General features: G+C 27.9%; 1 protein-coding gene across 5 annotated transcripts in view; it reads left to right on the top strand.

Moving 5' to 3' along the window:
- Positions 1-13,787, top strand: part of LOC129981350 (putative leucine-rich repeat-containing protein DDB_G0290503) — a 98,943-nt gene extending 85,156 nt beyond the window's left edge. For 3 of the 5 annotated variants that reach the window (XM_056092170.1, XM_056092168.1, XM_056092167.1), the window contains exons 15-24: positions 211-893; positions 2,035-4,720; positions 6,410-6,522; positions 7,084-7,242; positions 7,701-8,093; positions 9,420-9,583; positions 11,519-11,662; positions 11,764-11,853; positions 12,182-12,230; positions 13,150-13,787. In XM_056092170.1, coding sequence (XP_055948145.1) covers positions 211-893; positions 2,035-4,720; positions 6,410-6,522; positions 7,084-7,242; positions 7,701-8,093; positions 9,420-9,583; positions 11,519-11,662; positions 11,764-11,853; positions 12,182-12,230; positions 13,150-13,268 — 4,600 coding nt within the window. In that variant the 3' untranslated portion in view covers positions 13,269-13,787. Of the gene's footprint in view, positions 1-210; positions 894-2,034; positions 4,721-6,040; positions 6,232-6,409; positions 6,523-7,083; positions 7,243-7,700; positions 8,094-9,419; positions 9,584-11,518; positions 11,663-11,763; positions 11,854-12,181; positions 12,231-13,149 lie in introns of those variants that run through there. The other 2 variants (XM_056092171.1, XM_056092172.1) reach the window with 2 other exon arrangements.
- The last annotated feature ends 5,874 nt before the right edge of the window (positions 13,788-19,661 follow it).

Below are 19,661 nucleotides of genomic sequence, written 5' to 3' on the forward strand. Positions count from 1 at the left end.
AATTTATTTTAAGTGCAACTGTTTTAGTAGTGGCAGTTATTCAGAATTAATTGTGTTAGTTTGAAATATAATTTTTGTTATATTTATTAGCATTTTGTACAAAATTATTCTTTAAGTAAATGCTTGGAAATTTAAAAAATAAACTTTTCAAAAATAATAATTTTTTTTAATGTAGTGCATATTTATTATAATTATTATCTGCAATTTCAGTTACCAACCTACAGATACATCCAGATTTGGTTTAGATTTATCCAACATTCCTTCTAATATCCAAGGTAGGAAAAGCTCTCAATTATCTTTACAAGAAACTTCTCCAAATGCTGTTGGAACAGGCAAGAGAAAATTATCATTTTCAACCCTGCACAAATCTTCTCTGGATGCAACATTATGCGACAAGGAAAATGTTGTGGTTTTAGGTACAAGCAACAATGAAGATTTGATTTTGCTTCTAAATGACAAAGGTGACCCTGAAGATGTGCTCATTAGAAATAACCATTCTCATCTAGAGAGGAATCAATCTACTTTTGGTGATGGAGAGCATCGCAGGCGATGTTGGGAATCAGCAGCTATGAATTATTTGCAGGCAGAAAAATCAGTTTTGGATCATCATACTGAACAATGGTGCAGTAGTAAAGTGGATGGTTCTAAAGTAGTTAGTGGATGGTTCAATCCTTACCCATCTTCAGATTCAGATATATGGTCAGAGCCTGACAGAGATGTTTCTCTACAAAGGATTGGAATAGATTTGCAAAAGTCGCCAGTTTCTCAAAAGTCGCCTCGTAGATCGAGGTTCAGAGATAAACTTTCGACAGATGATATCAGTTCCCAGAAAAATGAATCCAGTTCTAGTTTTTCAAAACTTCATACATGGTCAAAACGGAGGAAGAATAGTGGTAAAACAAGTTGGCTTGCCTATGTGCTTTTTCCTACTCTTGCCTGTTCTTCTGCATGGTTTGATTTGAAATGTTAGCATGGCAACATTCATTTAAGAATGAAGCAGAAATTCTTAAGAAGTTTTCCAGTGTTTTGTTGCTTTGCTTATGTTGCACAGTTTTTGTCTTTTTTTTTCCTTTATGTTTTAAGTTGATTTTGTTTTATGCAATGCATTACTAATTCAGTTTGCTTGTGATTAGAATGTGCAATAAAATTAGATGCCTGTCAAAAGATTAATTTTTGCTTTTTTAGTGAAATTTTATTTTAAATCTTATTTTTTATTTGCTTTTCCTTAAGTATCCATGCCATGAGTATAGAATTCCTTTAATTATAGAGCAAAAAAAAAAAAAAAAAAAAAAATGCATATCCATAATAAATATTAAATTATGCATGAGATTCATTCAAGTGTTCCCAGATTTCGGCTATTTCCCAAATTTTTATTTATTATATATATTAACGCAAGCATTAGCATGTTCCATATATTTTATTTATTTGTTGAATGTTGTGTTGTTTTGTGTAACATGCCTTGGTTTTTTTGCTTGCTATTATTTGCATTTTTTCTTTCAATTTTTAGTTTCCGTTGCAAATAAATAGTTGTAGTCATTAATTTGTGTCAAGCTATTTCTTTTTTTATGTTTTAAAAACAAATTTAATATTAATTTTTATTTTGCATTTTATTGCATAGCTAAATGTTTGCAATTTATAAGTATAGCAATCTAAAAATAAATTCATTATTTTCTTTAAGTATAAACTGATTGCAGTCAATCAGGAAAGGAAACTGTTGTTGATTGATAATTTTTTAAAGAGATTTTTAAAGACATTCGTTCCTTCCCCCCCCCCCCCATTAAATTTCTCTGAATGAATATATTTATTTTGAATTGTTCAATTGAAACTGATTTCTGCAATATATGTCCTTTACTTCAAAATAAATAAAAATTATATGATTTTTTAAAATTTTATTAAACTGGTCATTAATTTTTTAAAGTGGAAGTACATTTTATATTTAATAAAAATCTTATGAAATTAATAAAGGATCAGGATTGGATTATTTGAATTAGATCAATAAATATTATTTTTTAACTCCTTTTGATTCTTTTCTAGATACATCAAGATCATCATTCATCTGTAAAAAATGCATGGCCCATTCTCAAACATCAGATGCACCATCCAAGGATGAGAAAATGGATTTACAAAAGGTTATAGATGAGCTTTCTAATAAATGCCACTCTCAAGAAAATCACCTGGAAAATGTCATAAATGAGTTGAACAGTAAAAAGAATGCCATTGATGCTCTTACCAAAGAAAAACAGGAATTGTTGAATTGCATTAACCGCCTTAAAGAGACACAAAAATCATTGGTTGAAAGTGAAGCAAGTGCTACTGAAAGATTGGCCAGAGCTAATTCAGAATATAATAAACTGCAAAGTCTCCTGAAACAGTTTGAGACAAGAATTACTCATACTGATGCCACATGTAACCAATTAAAAAGTGAATTGGAAAAGAGTAAAACTCAGTTGAAGGTTTTGGAACAAAAGTGTTTAGAATATGTAGAGGAACTTGCAATGCATTCTAATGCCAAAACTGCTTTTACAGAAAAACTTAAGTCAGTGGAAGAAGAAAAAGCACATCTGATGGATGATGTAGATGCATTACTCATGGAGAAAGACGAATTATTGTCAGAAATTGAAGTTGGAAAAGAATACAGGCGACGATTGGAAAATGAAAATCGCAGCTTAAGTATTAAATTAAATGAAAGTTCAAAAGAAGCATCTTTGTTAAGAGCATCAAGTAAGAACCTTGAAGATGCAAAAAATAAACTTCTGAAAGAAAAAGAATCATGTGAAAACAGTCTAATGTCAAGTAATTCATTGTGTGAAGAGCTGAAAAATGATTTGATGAAAACCCAAGAACGTTTGAAAAAAATGGAGCAAAAATGTGCTAAATATGAAGAAGAATTAAATGAGTCTTTAAAGTCCAAGCAAAACATTACTCAGTCTTTATCAGGAATTAAATCTGTAATGTCTTCTAATTTTGATGCTTTGACTTCCCTTTGCAAACAATACTTGGAAAATAATGAGGCAATTGAAACAAATAAAGATATTTTATCTAATGCAGATAAAGGAGATCAGATTGAAATGATGCTAAAAGAAATTATCTCGGTAAACACAAAATTTCAACAAATTGTAAAGTTCTTATCTGAACAGCTATCTTCTATTCATTCAGCAATGGAGAAAAGCAAAGTGATCGAAAATGAAGATAAGTCTAAGATTAATCACCTGCAGGGGCAACTTGACGATAAAGAGAGAGAAATTCAATCACTGAAAATGTTAATGGTTGAACTTCAACAGAAAATTGAAGAGAATAAATCTATTAATAGTGAATATCAGTCACAACTTGAATTTGCACAAAAGAAGCTAGAAGATAATGAAAAGCTAATAAAAACCTTGAGAGAAGAACATAAAGTAAAAATGCAATCACTCTTTGAAGAATTTCAACAGACTTTGAAAAATAAAGAAAAGTTCTTAGAAGAGTTTAATCATAAAGCTTTTGCTTCTGAAAAGCAGCTTAGTTCTTTACAAGATGAAATACACAAGTATCAGAATTTAATCAATCTAAAAGATGATGACATTACTAAATTACAAGAGAGAGTTTTCAATCTTCAAACGCAAATTAATAGTATTTTGAGCAAAGCAACTTCTCCTGCTGGTCAGGGAAGCTCAAAAGACAATACCAGAGATTTTGTTTCCAATTCTTTGAAGGCAAGTGCTAGTTTGTCAAATGAAAATGAGGCTAATGATGAAATAATGAGTACTATTAGCAATGATGCATCATTTAATTCCATTGCATCAGAAAAGGAAGAAGAAATGGGGAGAAAAATTGATCGTTATGCTAGAAAAATAAAAGCTTTGCAGACAAAATTATTGATGACAGAAAAGCGCATAGAAATACTAGAAAAAGAGAAGGCTGAATTAAGAGAAGAATTGCTGGCACAAGTACATGGAGAAAAAGAAAAATCAAAAACATCAGATGAAATTGAGACGTTGGTGAGAGAATTAAATGAACTGAAATCAACATTGAAAACTAAAACCTCTTTTATTAAGGATCTCAAAAGTGAATTATTCAAAACTTGTAATTCTCTAGTTGATAAACAAAAGGAAGTTGATGAATTGCAACAAAAACTGTCTGCAAGTAGCAGAAATACAGAAGCTGACTTATTGAGTCCAGTTCATATTAAATTAAGTCCAAGTTATTCAGATCCAATTCAAAAGGCAACTGAAGCAAACATAAAAGAGCTCAAAAAGCATAAATGGGAACTTATTCAAGGCATTTTAAGCCACCAGAAACAACTTTATGAGAGAAAGAATATTCACCTTGGCCATTTTGAAAAATTTAAAAAGCACATTGAAAAGTTGCGTTCCCTCCAGGTATCCCCGTCACTGTTCAAATCTGAAAGTGAACCTCTTTTAAATAACTCAGTGGCTACTAATAGCTTTTATGCTGAGAAATGTGATAGAACTCTAAAAAATTTGCAAATTGAATTGCAGCTTGATGTCGAGTGCCTGCAAAACTTGAAGATTTTCTTGAAGCGATTTTTTATGCCTCTTGTTCTTCAAAACTGTATTTGTAATAATAACAATTCCAAACCTGATAATGACTCTAATCCTTCTGACAAGAATACAGTAAATGAGACAAAGGACTCTAGAAGAGAGCGTTTAAGATTAGATCTTTGGAAGTCATCTAATGTAGAAGTTGAACACCACCCAACTACCATCTCCACTAGCGATAGGTAATTAGTTTAGCTTCTTAAAATTTTTTATTACATCTATTCTTATTAGTCTGACATAAATTCTTTTCAGATATTTATGAAATGAATGAATGAATGTATTCAAATATATGTTCTCCACAGAAAAATTATTATAGAAAATATTTTCAAAAGTAAATTAATAATTGAATTTGCCAACAAGCTAAAATGAATAAGTAATAAAATTTGGAATAGGGTTTTTTTTCTCCCCCTCTCTCTTCTCCTTGCTCTCTGTGAAGTACTTTAAACAAAAGAGAGCAAGAAGGAGTTTCATATTTACATAATGAAGGGTGTATGTAAATGAATATCTCAACTTTGCAGGCCTGCTAAAAGAAAAGAATATAAAGTACTACCTTGTTGTTCATCATAAATAAAAAAATAAAATGAAAATTTAGCATATTTGTAAGTGTTCAATGCGAATCCCTCTAGAAATGCGAAAATTATTGAAGTGATAACTGTAACTCATTCCACAATTTCTTCTGCATATTTGGTGTGAAGCTTTGAAAGTGTGCAATTATAACATTATTTCATATTTTTTTTATTTGGTTATATTAAACAGTAGGTGTTTGTTTCACTGGTACCAATTGATGTTAATGAACTTGCATATCTGAAAGTTTTCAAAGTGTTACATCAAAAATACAGAAAAAGTGTCGAATGAACTATCGTATCACCTTGTTATCATTCGTATTTTTGGAGGGGGTGACAATGAATAACTGTATTTAATCCCAACTTTCAACTGTTATTTGTAATTTCAAGAAAATTGTATTTTGTTTTGTTTTCTTTTAATAGCTCTACAAAATTGGGATATGCATTTATAATCACCCTGTATTATAATACTTTATTTTAAAGAGATTATTACTATTATATAATAAAACTGTCTTTTCAAAGATAGATACTGTAAATATTGTTTTCTCTCCCCAACTTTTGTTCAGATTGTTTGGAAGGAAAGTACGAATGAATAAATTTAAGAAATCAAATTTCATGAGGCAATACACTAAGTACTTGATTGCTCTTAATATATATGAATGTAAGTTATTTCATAATTCACATTGGACAATCTGTATAAATGAAATGGACCATAAGATGTTTCTGCTTGCAACTGCATTCTTTGTCTATGTTCTATTTTCCATTTGAAAGAACAGTTAATAACACATTGCCCTCAAATTTTCATTAAGGTACTAATTTTAAAATGACATTTTTGTAATGTATAAGTGAGAATTGTTACTAACAATATAAAGTATTTTCTGAGTAGTATTAACACTCTATCTCAGTAAATTCTTTCATTTGCTTTTCTTTCTTTCTTAGAATTTTAACAGTTATTTTGTGTTGACCACCCATCACTTGCATTCATGCTTTGGTATTCACAAGATTATCCCCAAGATATTGACGGTTATTCAAGAATGGGAAATTTTTCAAATCTGCCTTTCAATTTAATGTATCTGAAAGCTTCATGAAATGTTAAAAATTTGAAACAGACTGTTTGAATGGCTGACTGAAAGTGTAAGAACGGCTAATAATTTTGCTTGACTGTGTGTTAAATTTATACCCTTCCTTTCTCCTTCCAACCCAGCAAGAAAATTATTAAATTCAATTTAAATGTAAAGATTTAAATTTTTTAAATATTTTTTACTTTGTTTCATGAATTTTGAAAAACCATATTCTTTTATTTCTTAGGTTGATTGCCACTTCTAGTGTTGTTGCACATAAGCTTGATTTGGTTGAAATGGCACTGAAAGAAATAAAATCTGCATTGGAACATTTTAAAGAAATGGAATCTCCCATTGGAGGTAAGGAATCTGAAAATACTTATTTATCTTATATGGGGGGATGCATTCATTGGCATTGAAGGTTCTTTAAATCAGAGAACTTTCTTTAAAATAAAATTTTAAAAACTTTTCTGTCCTGAAGAAAATGATAAAGTGAGATAAAGAATCCCTTTTAAAAAAATATTTTTAATTCTGGCAAACTCAATCATTTAATAGTTGAGTTAATAATGAATTCGCTAAATGAATAGTTGGATCTTTTATTCCTAAACAGCAGTACATTATACTATGCATGTACATTATATTAAAACCTATACATAATTTGATAGCTCATGTACAATCTAAAGTTGAGGCCTGCTATATGTTTTCTTTAAATAAAATAAAACCTTTTTAATTATATTTTTATTCATTAAATTTAGAATTGGAATTAAAATTTAAAACAGTTAAAATTATTGAGTCCCTTAATAGTTTAGAAAAAGAAGGGTAAACAAATTTCACCCATGTAACTTTTTTTGTTGAAGAAATTTAGTTTTGCGACATTACATTAAAAAGATAAAATTTTATACACAAAATTTTCTTTTACAGAAACTCCTAAAAAGACAGCTGCAAAATCATTACTACTGAAAATATTGGATGAACTTGTCAATATCGATGATAATTTCACAGAAGTGTTCCATTTAAAAACAGTTCTAAAATCCCTTGGATTATTTGACATTAGCATCCCTCCAAGTCCTTGTAAACAAGGTAAATATTAAATATTTATTATATGTTGATATTTTATGTTGAATCAAATCATGAGTAACATTAGAAAAAACAGTCAAATTTACTAAATACTAATTTCTATTTAAATAAAGTTTATTATTTTTGTTTTTTATTGAAAATTAACATGCAATGTTTTTTGCTTTCATAATTTATTGTATTTTAAACTATTTTTCAAAAAAAATCTGTAAAATGTAAAAGATGATATTTAGCTAATTTGTTGAAGTAAACATTATGTAAATTAAATATCTTTGTACAGGAAAAATTCTTTATTATAATTAGAATTTTTCTTTCAGAATCAGTAATTTCATTTTGTTTAAAATTTAATAGTAAAATTTTTTAATTTGCATTTTTAAAAAATGTCTGAGATGTAGCTTATAAAACTAAATTAATAGGAAATTATACATTTACTATGTTACTTAACTGTACTATTTACTTTTCAGAAAGTGATAGAGAATCTTTACTTAGTGAAGAAACCATTGCATTAAGTCGAAGTGGAAGTCTTAGTCCAATGAGCTTTGATGAAAATTTCCCGTATCGATTATTTACAAGCAGTATTAAACAAAAACAAGAATCTGAACATTTTAGAAAAAGTGAAGGTAGACCGAAGCAAACTTTGGATATTTCTAACAGATCACAAGCTGCTGGAGGCTCGCAGGAATCTCTTTTCTTGCGGTCCCATTTCTCATCTCCAGATCTGGGGATTGAATCTGATCCAAATCATGAAAGCTCTGCTCCTGAACAAGCTGAGAAGGAATTTAAGGAAGTTAGTGGCAGAATGTCAAAAAGACAAGAAACTATGTACAGCTTTACTGACAGTTCTTCAAAAATAAAAGGTAAAATGAAAACATTAATTATTGAGCTATTAAATCTTAACTTTCTTTACTGTATGTCTTTGATTTGTCGAAAAAACTCCAATGATTTTTGAAATAGCATTATCAATGTGAGCATTATTAAATTTTCTTAAAACCTATTATGTTCAAATTTCTTTAAAAACAGTTATAGAATTTAATTTTAGGACTTATTTGTTAATATTATTTTCCCATTACATTTTTGTTTCATATCAAATACAATTTTTAAATAGTCTAGTGTACTAGATAAGGTTATATCTCTGCAGTGTGGTGCTTTAACCATGAACTACTTATCCCACGATTTCCACATTTTGGCAATTGGTCTTCTTATCTTTTATTGCAGTTTTATTGTATTATACTGTTATCGAGTAACATACAGTAATAGTTCACTTTGTTTTGAAAAATATTTGAACTTATTTGCAAACGTTGCATTTAAATAATGGTTTTTAAAAATTATGCAGTCAGAAGGTTAAAACTTTCCATATAAATTTTTTAAGGAAATTTTTCCTTCTTAACCAGATGCATCTGAAAGATATCTCACTCTTAATTTTTGACTTCCATTCTCAAAGGCTTTGAGCTAGTAATAATCATTTTACATGTATTTAACTTTCAAACTGATAGCCACATATCAATATTTTTTTTAAGTTTAGTCATTAACCCTCTCCTACTAACCAGGATATTATTTCAAGGTTTTGATGACTTTCAAGAATTACAGTTCAAGCAATGGTTTCAAATTTGTTTTGATTTATGGCATGCTGAATTCAGATTTCTTTATTGAACTGTATGTAAAATTCCAATTAACACCTTTTGCGAAATAATCAGTTTTTGTATAGGTTAAGAAAAAATAAGTAAAATCCTTTTTAGGTTGAAAAAAGTTTTTATTTTCTGTCTTGAAACAATATTATTATCAAATGGTTTTATAATTACATTAATATGTTATAAACAAATATCTACCTCCATCCAAGAATTAACCTTTTTTGTTAATTGTTCAGATATTCTATTTGGATTAGGTTTGGTCTCATTTAGTATAGATAATTGAAATCAAATTAACTATTTTCTTATAAATTGAAAGAAAACATATAGACTTATCTCGTTTTATGCTAGTATTTTATAAATATTTGTGTATAATTTGAATAATTATTTGAATAGATAGCATGGTAACATACAGAGTGTATAAATGTAATAAGAGAGCATTTTCTTAGCTATCTTACACAAAGCACAGATAAATTAAATATTATAATATCTGTATGAGGAAAGTATCTATCCCGAATTTGCTTTCATCAAGTTTATTTCAATATTTATTGGCTTCAGATGATTCATTTGGAATGGGTGATACTTTACATGCTATTGGTTACCTTGAAGAGTATGAGCTGTTGAAGAAAGAAGTTCAAGAGAGCTTGGTGGGCATAAAAACGGTTCTTTCTAGAACAAGTGATGGTTTGCACCATCTAGCAAAATTCACTTCGCCACAAAAGGTAAGTTATTTTTTGGGGACATTTCTTATTCTTATATTTGATTAAGCATTATATATTAAAAAGCTAATTATATTTAATCATCATTCTGCCTTTTAGTAACATATTAACAGAATTTAATCTCTTTGTTACTTATTGATGGTGACTCAAATACTGGCAACAACATGTTGACTGTCATGCCAGTATTAAAAAAAAAAAAATCAGTCCTGCCACACAATTATTATACCAAGCATAGCTATAAAATTGAAATATACTTGATGCAGGCATGTAAAAATACTTGTTTACATGCCCACTGCTTCTTATCTATGAGCATAAACACTTCCAAATTATACAGAACAACATCACTTATCTATGAGCATAAACACTTCCAAATTATACAGAACAACATCATTTTTTTAAGTTTTTCAATCTTAATAACTTTTTAATGAATAATTCTTTATATCTTTAGAATAATTTTATAATCTTAATATGTTTTGTAGAAATACCAAATCTTTTATGAATATTCGTATTGGATTCACTTGAATAATAGTGACACCATGATTAACAAATTAAATGTAATGGGATTAGTTAAATACCTTACAAAAAATTAGCAATATTTTTAAAAAAAAATGAGTAATTTATATATACATTTATGAAGAAGAAAAGTAGTTTTGATATAAATATCCAGTATGACATACATACAAATTATGTACTGAATCTTATTAAGTCCTTTTTAATGAAGTTTAGGATAAAGTTTCAGTGTGATAAAACTTCTTTAATATCTATTTTGCATTCTAATAGATATTTCATTTTAACATACTCTATTGTATCTGTCACTAAGAAAGCAGAATTCGTTATTTGTTTTATTATTTTCTTTTTCTCGATAAACATCACTAGAAGGTAAGCATAGGCACAAATTCATGTATACATAAATACTATACTTAAGATAATAATAAATATTATAATATCCATAGAGAAACATACATGAGGAAAATAGCATTGTGGCAGGCCACAGGCATTTTCTTTTTTTTTTTTTATCACCATCGTTTTTCTCTTTATCTCCAACTACAACCATTATATTTCATTATATCAACCAAATAACGAACCCTCATAAAAAGTAGATGTTATGCAACTACGAAAAGTAATTAAAATTTCAACTTTAAATTAAAGTAATAATTATGAAAGCTGACAGAAAATTAGAGAGATATATAGTGAACAGTATGGCTTAAGGCCTCCATAATAATATAAGTGAATTATATCAAAATTCAAAACAAAAATATTTTGCTGAAGAAGATTACGTAAAATATTTAATTGAAAATTTTAACCTGTAATAATTCTGATGAACTGGCTGGTTGCCAATGGCACCTAGTCAATAATAGGTATTTGTCAAATAATTTTGAATTATGTTTAAAAATATTATTAAAGTATTATATCTATTCTCAATTTATTGATACTAAGGTGAATGTTATATATCTATAAAAAATGTTATTAATGTTTTGATAACTACTGTTGGAAGATAAGAAGTAATGTATTTATTTGCACTTTCAAACATAACACAGGGTTTTAACTTTCATTGTACAAGGCAAAATTACATTGGGATTAATACTTCTTTAACAACTAACGGATTTGTACTTTACTGTTTCAATTTTATTTTTTTAGTTATACATACCAATGATAAATGTCTGCACCATTGTTTATTTTGAAATCAAAATGATTCTTGAATCAATTATTTTCTTTGCCTACTTTGAGAGAAAATTGATCACTGAAAAAAAAATTTTAATCATAAATTTTCTCATAGTGTATGGATAAAACAAGGTTCAAAAATAATTTAAAGAATTTTAAAGTTTTCTTAAGAACCTAAAAAAATTATTAAAATTTTGTATAATAGAAAAAAAAATTATCTTACAAGAAATTTATACTTTGTTTTGAAAGGATTTTATAATTTTTATTTCATTTCAGAATTTAGAATATAGTACCTTCAAAGCCATCAAAGATTCATGTGGAAACATAGAAGTTTGCTTGCGAAAAGCTGTTAAACTAGTTGATAATTTCTGGATTGCTCCATGCCCTTCTGTGAAGGAACTGAATAGGCTGATTCAGCAGGTAACTAAGGGGAAAATTTGCTTATTAAGCATTTGACAATTCTTTTAATATTTATGAGAGAACTATTTTCTTTTTCAATTTACCAATTTTCAATATTTTAGAACCAAGAGCTACAAGATAAGCTGAAACTTCTCCAAGAATCCAAAAGGAGACAAGAAATAAATTTCAAAGAAGTGATGGAAAAGTTCAAAGTAAATATTTTGTTTTCCTCTAAAACAGAAATGAGTTCTTAGATAGCACAATCTACTGCACAATATTCCGAATATTTTTTAATGTCCTAAAATATTGCACAATATATGTGTGCTAATAGGATTATTTGTTTAATTGCCTAGGATTTTATTTTTTTACATTTCAACATAAAATATTTAGATCTTTATTGCATAATAATTTTTTTAATATATTTTAAATGGGTTGTTTTTTGAAATAACCAGAATTCCTAAATTTTAATTATTATTAAATTAATTTGTTGGGTAATTTATTTTTGAATTATTTTTAAAAGCCTGTGTATTTGCTTTGCAGCAAGCCGAACGACTCAGAGAAAATATGGAAAAGAAAATTTCAAAAAAATGTAAGTTGGTTCTCTTTTTCCAAATTATCTTCCTTCATATTAAGGCAGTGAATTAAAGCAGCAGCAACAGCTAATTAATAAAGATTTTAGAAACTTTTTAAACTTCAACATAGACCATCAAAATCTCTTTTAATTGGATTCAGAATTTTATATTTCTATTATATCGTTATATTCTTTCGTACTGGCCTATGATTTGTCTGAAATCTGATGGTTTGTATAGAAATATCACTTTTAATATCTAAAAATTCCATGCAATTAAAAGTGATGATAAATAATTATATTAGAAGAACTACTTAAGAACTGAAGTTTCAGCATTATAACAGTTGCATATTGTTTATAAGTTCTAAAAGAATGCAGAAAAATTATTTAAGATACAATAATATTTTAAAAGTTTTAGGAAATATCTATTTATTAAATAGTAGAATTCAAAAATATAATACAGTTATAAAAAAATGCAAAATCATAATAGATTAATTTAATTTTTTTTAATTTGTTTTTCATAAATACCATACGATTACTAATTATAATTTGAATCAATTTTTGTTGAATAAGAAGTGTATAAAATAGCTCTTATTCAACAAATACTTCAGCCTGTACAGACTTTCTAGGGATTATAGTGCAGGATACATACGATTCTATTCAGTGAGTGTTGGTGTTGCCACCGATCAACAGCATTCATGTCATAGGATTATGCAACTTATTAAAAAGTCCTTGAGCACCTGTTTGATATTTAACAATCTTGGTAAATTTTAATAAGTGCTGCAATTTATAAGATGTTAAAATATTTTAAATGTCAATTCCTATTATATTGCTTTTTTAAGTAGTGTCAACTGAATTTAGTGTCTATTCTTTATTTGTATTGAGAACTTCATTTAAGAATTGCACATTTTATAAACCCCTGTTAATGATTTTTTTCTAGTGATAAAAACGAAGAAAGTGATCAGGCAAGCAGAAATCAAGATTCTAGAGAAAGAGAGTCAAGATTTGCCTTCCATCCCCAAATACCCTTGTGATGATTCTGCAGGCCAAAAGTCATAGCCACTGCCATGAACAAAATTCCAAATACACAATTTATGCAAATGTGATTTAGAGCTTCAAGAAGTACTTTCAGAACTTTTGTCACTCATCACATTGTACATTTTTAAAAAGTTCTGAATGTTGCTTTTTGTGCTTCTTATATACAACCTGTTTCTAATATTTAAAAGAAAAAGTATAACAAATATAAACCGTGCCAAAAATATGAATGTAATTCTATACCAGTATTTTCTTGCAATTCCCAATTTCTATTAATACTTTTATAATTTTGGCTTTTTTTAAAAATGGGAAAACTACTTACATTCAGAATTTTCATACAATAATTTGATACAGCTTTTTTTATTGCTAAGTCTCAGCTTTGCATACAATTATGTTTTTTATTTCATACCTTGTTTCATCGAGTTTTACCAGACATGAATGTAAATATGACCATGTTCATATGTTCATATTCGAGTGTTGTATAAAATGGATGAAAGGATGTGTAAATGGGGTATAAGGAATAAACTGATTTTATGAAATAAATGTTCTGTTTTTTGTCTTTAACTGCATCTAGAAAAAAATGTAATATTTTACCATCCTATGAACCTAATTTCATGTGAGATTGAAAAGAATATTATTTTGTCCTATGATAAATTATTAGTTTTTCAAAAGACTTTTACTCAACAGTATTCAGGAAAGGCATTTTGTTATAAGAGACAAAATTGCAGGTTTATATCTACTGAATTTTTAATAAAAAATACATCTCAGGGCACATTATGTTTATATAAATATATCCATATATAAATAACATTTATAATATTAGTTAATTTAAATTTCAAATTTAAATAAGAGGAAAGAGCAGAAAATGAAAATTAAGGAAAATTGGATTTGAAGTATTAAAAATTTTTTTACATTTGTAAACTTAAAGATTCTGATTAAAATAATTTAAACATCCAAAGCTGCTGAAATATCTTTTTACAAATTTAAGAATCTTTTACTTGATTAATTTTCAAAAAAAAAGTATTATTAATATTTTAAATATATAAATCTATTGCTCTTACCTTTTGCAATTTGCATGTGAAGTCTTATTGTTAACTATTACTACAAAAAAAAGTATTAAAAATATAAGATTCCCCCCCCCCCCAATTTTATAGTTTTAATGCTAAATTATATAAAATCTAGAAAACAAGACTATTCAAAAGCTGATTTTCCTTTGCAGTCTATAGCAATATAACACTTATCATGATTAAAGAAAAGTTGCAGAAATATTTGAGGATTACCAATTTAAAAAAAAACATATTATAAAAGATTATTTTTAAATTTAATTTGTTTACAAAATCTTGTTGGAATTGGATAAATGTTGTTATGTATTGCAGCATTACAAAGTTGTACGATTTCGATACTGGAAATATTTTCAACATTTGTTTTCTGTGCGAAGAAATTCATTTGTCTAGAAAATAAATTTATATAACATTTAGAAACTTGTTAACAAAACTAAAAGACCCAAATTAATGCATGTTTACAATATATTATATGCTATATCTTTTAACCCTCTCATCTGAATATTGATTAATATCACAACTAAAGTACATATCAAACATACCCTCTGATAGTTACAGAAATTAGGTGATAACTATGGAATTGTGGATATATAAATGGGAAACTACAAAAAATATTTTTTATGTATATAGAAAAACTGAAAAACATTATATATATATATTTAGTATGGCTAGGAGGGAAAAAAAAATCGAAATCTTGTTACAGCATGAATATAAAAACACTGAAGTCTGATCTTCATAACCAAAATGAATATGGGAATTCATTATGATGTTAAACTGAAAAATGATGGTTTAAGAGAAGCAAAAGTGCTTGCTATTTAACAAAACTAAACTGTAAATGTCTAACAAATAATATTTATTTATTTATTTGATCAACTAAATCATATGGTGTAATTTTTTTAAAACATTGTTTCACTCATATTTAGTTGAAATAAATATCTATTAAATAATTTTGAATATTTGAAATTGTAACTTCACTTTCCGATTGCTCGTGCAAATTTGCAAAGATAAACAGATTTTTTTTTTTTTTAATTTCAAGAATGGAAAAAAAAAAAAATCACAATTAAGTATATGATAAAGGAATAAAAACAGTTTTAATTTCAGTGAAGAAAACTATTTTTGTAAATCATACAGGGGGAAAAAAGGTCATAAACAAGGAGGAAAAAACCGTAAAATGACTAAGCGGCTATCTTAAACAGAGAATATTTGAATCTTTAAAATAGTGTAAAAATCATTTCGTGCAATTTATCGTAGTTTACTTTCGAGAAAGGAATACCCACATCTCGCTTACTTTTTTTAATTAAATGTTTAGAAAAATCACTCCGTGTTGTATATTTCCAACTTCCAAGGTATATTTGCACTAAATTTTATATCTGACTTGCAATTATAGATAAAATGACTTGCAATAACTCCAATAGACAAACACACATTCGATTTTATTATTGATAAAAATATTCTATAACTCTCTACAGGGCGATTCAGATTCAGAACAAAAAATTTTAGAAAAAGCAAAAGTTTGTTGACTTTAAAACCAATGGAGCAAAAATATTGAACCAATTTAATTAATTACGTATTAAGAAGTATGAAACAAATAATGAGATATTAAAGGGGAATATAAGTTGAAATTATGAAAAACCTTAGTTTAACTGAATGGGATGCATTCCACAAGTAGCCTCATGCTTCGAACGTGTAAGATTTTTGAAGAGAATGTTATAGATTAGGGTTTATACAAGAATCGACTTTTTGAAAAACCGGTTTTCGAATTCGATATTTCCAAAAAAACCGGTTTTAGCCGGTTTTCAAATTTTTGTCAAAAAAAAATTGATCAGGGAAAAATAAAATATTTTTCCCTATTCTATTTTTTATTTTATTTTAAATTATATGAAATAACAAAAAACGAAATCAATATCAAAGTCAAAATATAAAAAACAAAATTAAAGATTACATATACATATTACTTACACAAAATAACGAAAACTCAAACAAAAATTTCAAATAATATTTATATTATTTTTACCAATTTTAATTTCTCCTAAGAAAATAGGATTTTAAAAAACATAAAATATCCACTGAACGGTGGCTAAGTTTTGTTCCTATTTTGGATGCAATATTGCCTGAAATTGAAAATACTCGTTCACTAGTTACTGAGTTTGGCATCAAGTTACAAATCTAAGTTTTTTGTTCTTTTATTCGTTTGTTCAAATAATGAAAATTCAGCTTTCAGTGCCTTTGGATTTGTAAGTTTTTCTTCAGGGTCTTCAAGAAACTAAACAATTATATTATTTCAGACAATTATTTTATGAACTGCTTTCAAATGATTATGTAGATTGCTTGTAGATGATCCTTTGCAGCTCAACATTTTATTACTATGATTTCAGATTGCCTTGTCTATTCTGAACTTTTTGAAACTATCCCAAACTTCCGACTTAGACATAAGTTATGAAATTAAAGTTATTGAATAAATATTTTTGACGTTTATTTTACAATTTTATTATTTTAACTATTAATATTAATGTTTTTTAAAATAATCTAATCTACACATTTTCAAGGAATTTTGAAAAAAAAAAAAAATTTCTTATACTCTACCTCTTCTCTAACACTTCTCTTCACTAATTTTTGATAATTTATATAATAAAATTTAAATTTTAAAATGTAAAATAGAAAATATAAAAATTAAACATACTTAATACTTTCGTTATTTTTACCAAATATAACAACTTTATATTTTTGTTTCCAGTTTTCACCTTCACAATATTAAGCAAACCTGTCGTGACTCGAGACGGATCGGATTCTGAGACCACATTTCGACAGTTCCATTTCATGAAAGGGTGAGACGCGGAACGATGCGTTTGACCTTGGATTTCTCGCATTAGATACTTTTTAGTTCAATTTTTTCCCACGTGTATGTGAGTGTTATGTCATTTCTGACAGCATTTTCTTTTAACTTAATATTTCGTATTGATATGGCTAGTTCAAGTGGTGTAAAAAAAGTTTTCAGGATTGGTACGAAGAAAATTTTATATCATATTAAATACTGTGATCAAGAAGAAATTATTTATTCCTTTCACGCGTTCTTCGAAACGAGCCAATCAAATTGCTGACGTTTCTCTTGCACCGACTTCATACAGATAGACAAAACATCCGACGAGAAGCAAGAGATGAACTTTATCAAACTTTTATTTCACCTAGAAAAAAAAAGTGAAAAGGGATGTTTATGAAAAACATAAATTGATGAATTCGAGGCGCAATTGTGTAGTGCACAAGCTCTGCAATGTTGAAAAAATGTATTTGCTGCCCGTTGCATAGAATGAATAGCAAATCAAATAAGTTCAAAATTAATTTTTACATAATAATATGAATTCTTAAAACCGGTTTTCGAATGAGGCAAATTTACTTTAAAAAACCGGTTTTTTAAAACCGGGTTTTTAAACCTTATTATAGATTTATTTGAATCAATATTGTAAGAAATGTGAACTAGGAGAATTTCCGTTTTGAATATACAAATATCGACTTAGATATGATGCCAGGGACACTGATGAATTTAACAAAGTTTCAAGTAAAGTGTTTTGCTTAGTCATATGAATGAAACATCACTAAGGTATCTGGGAACCAACTACATAATTTGGAGCTATGGGCGGTTGACGAGAACAATACTTGAGTCGGTAGCTCCTCTTCACATTTTGGTATTGAACCTAGAGAGGGCTATGGAATCTCGACAGATTTAATCTGCATGAAGACTGTACACGTAACGATTCTTCTGTTAAATCGGGTCTGGAACGGTTACCTTCCAATCATCAAACAAAAACTCTGCCATAAGACCATCTCAATTTTGTTTCAACAGAGGAGAAGGGGGGCGTAAATAAAGACAGCTATTCAGCAAAAATAATAGAAACATTGAATATTATTGGCTATGTTTACTGTTCTTCGAACATGTCAGCCCCCAAAATTACTGCATTCCATAAAATATATAATTACTTCAGCCAAACAATTTCTAAGCAATATATATATATAATTTGGATATGCACTTCCTTAAAATTAACTTTTAATAAAAAGGAAGGGATAAAAGAGGTAAACATTCTTGCTTTAATTTTAGAAGAAGTTTTTTTATTGTATTTTATTTTATTATGATTCGCTTATAGTGGGAAAAACGTTACAATGATAATTTCCACTTTATAACAGGCTTTTACTATAGTTTTTTTCTTTTTTTGTTTGAGGCTCTCAATTATATGGTATATGAGAAGCAGTTTACCCTATTGGGCATTTTCGAAATAGTTCATCATACCCCTATGCTGCCGCTGTGATGCTCATTAATGTAAATGATCAGAATAGCCATTTATTGAAAAAGTGAACATGTGTGTGCAATCTGGGTGTGGAATACTGCAATGAAAAAAGTTACCCATTATAGACTTAGCATTTCTACATCTTTCCATACACTCTAGTGCATTGGGTCATACAATCCTATATGATTTTGATTTATTTTTGTGCCTTCTACGTTTTCTAACAATACTGTTAAAGAAAAGCTTAAAATCCGTCTGTAGGTTTGAGGAAAAGAGTTCGTAATGGATAAAAGACGCTTTATTTTACACAAATACTAAGTACAACAAAATAAGACGAAGCGTATACAAGAATGTTTCTTGCACTAAACAGCAGACTATATGTAACAAATAGCTATTAACCAATCACAACAGCACAAAGTGCTCATAATCAACTCCAAAGTGAGGTTTTCCTTAACCACACATTTGAGATCAAATCATCTCTCATCTCAGCCAGTTGCTTTCGAATCTAGGGCTTTACTAGCATCAATGATAAGGCATCAAATGTTCTAGATTAAACAATGAAACTCGAGACCTAATGAAGCTATCATCAAGGTTCTTGAATATTCTGAGTCCAACATTCTTGTAGCCAAAGCCAGGGATTATTGACTCGGAATCCATTGTAAAAATCTGTAAAACTTTCTTCCTTACCAAAAGACTAAATTTAGCCGTAGACAGATTTCCAGCGAGATTTATTTATCGCATTACGATATTAGGTGCATTCTTATGACATTTATGTTTTAATAAATTCATTATTGTAGTCGTATTCGTTATTGTATAGTAAATTCATTATGTTTAAGTAAATTCATTATTTTTCAAAATATCATATTGGTATTGGTATTGTGAGATTTAATGGCGCAAGAGCCAAATATGGCCATACTGCGCCAAACAAATGGTATTAATAAATGCCAAGTACAATTCAGTCATACAATTTAAAATTAAATTATCGTGATAAAATGAAAGACATTTAGTAATGAATATTAGCAGTGGTTTTAAAATTGCAACTCACATCCCAGAAAGTAAATTTTTTCAAAAATGTTAAAAGA

Source organism: Argiope bruennichi, chromosome 8, assembly GCF_947563725.1.
Source record: "Argiope bruennichi chromosome 8, qqArgBrue1.1, whole genome shotgun sequence".
NCBI lineage: Eukaryota > Metazoa > Arthropoda > Arachnida > Araneae > Araneidae > Argiope > Argiope bruennichi.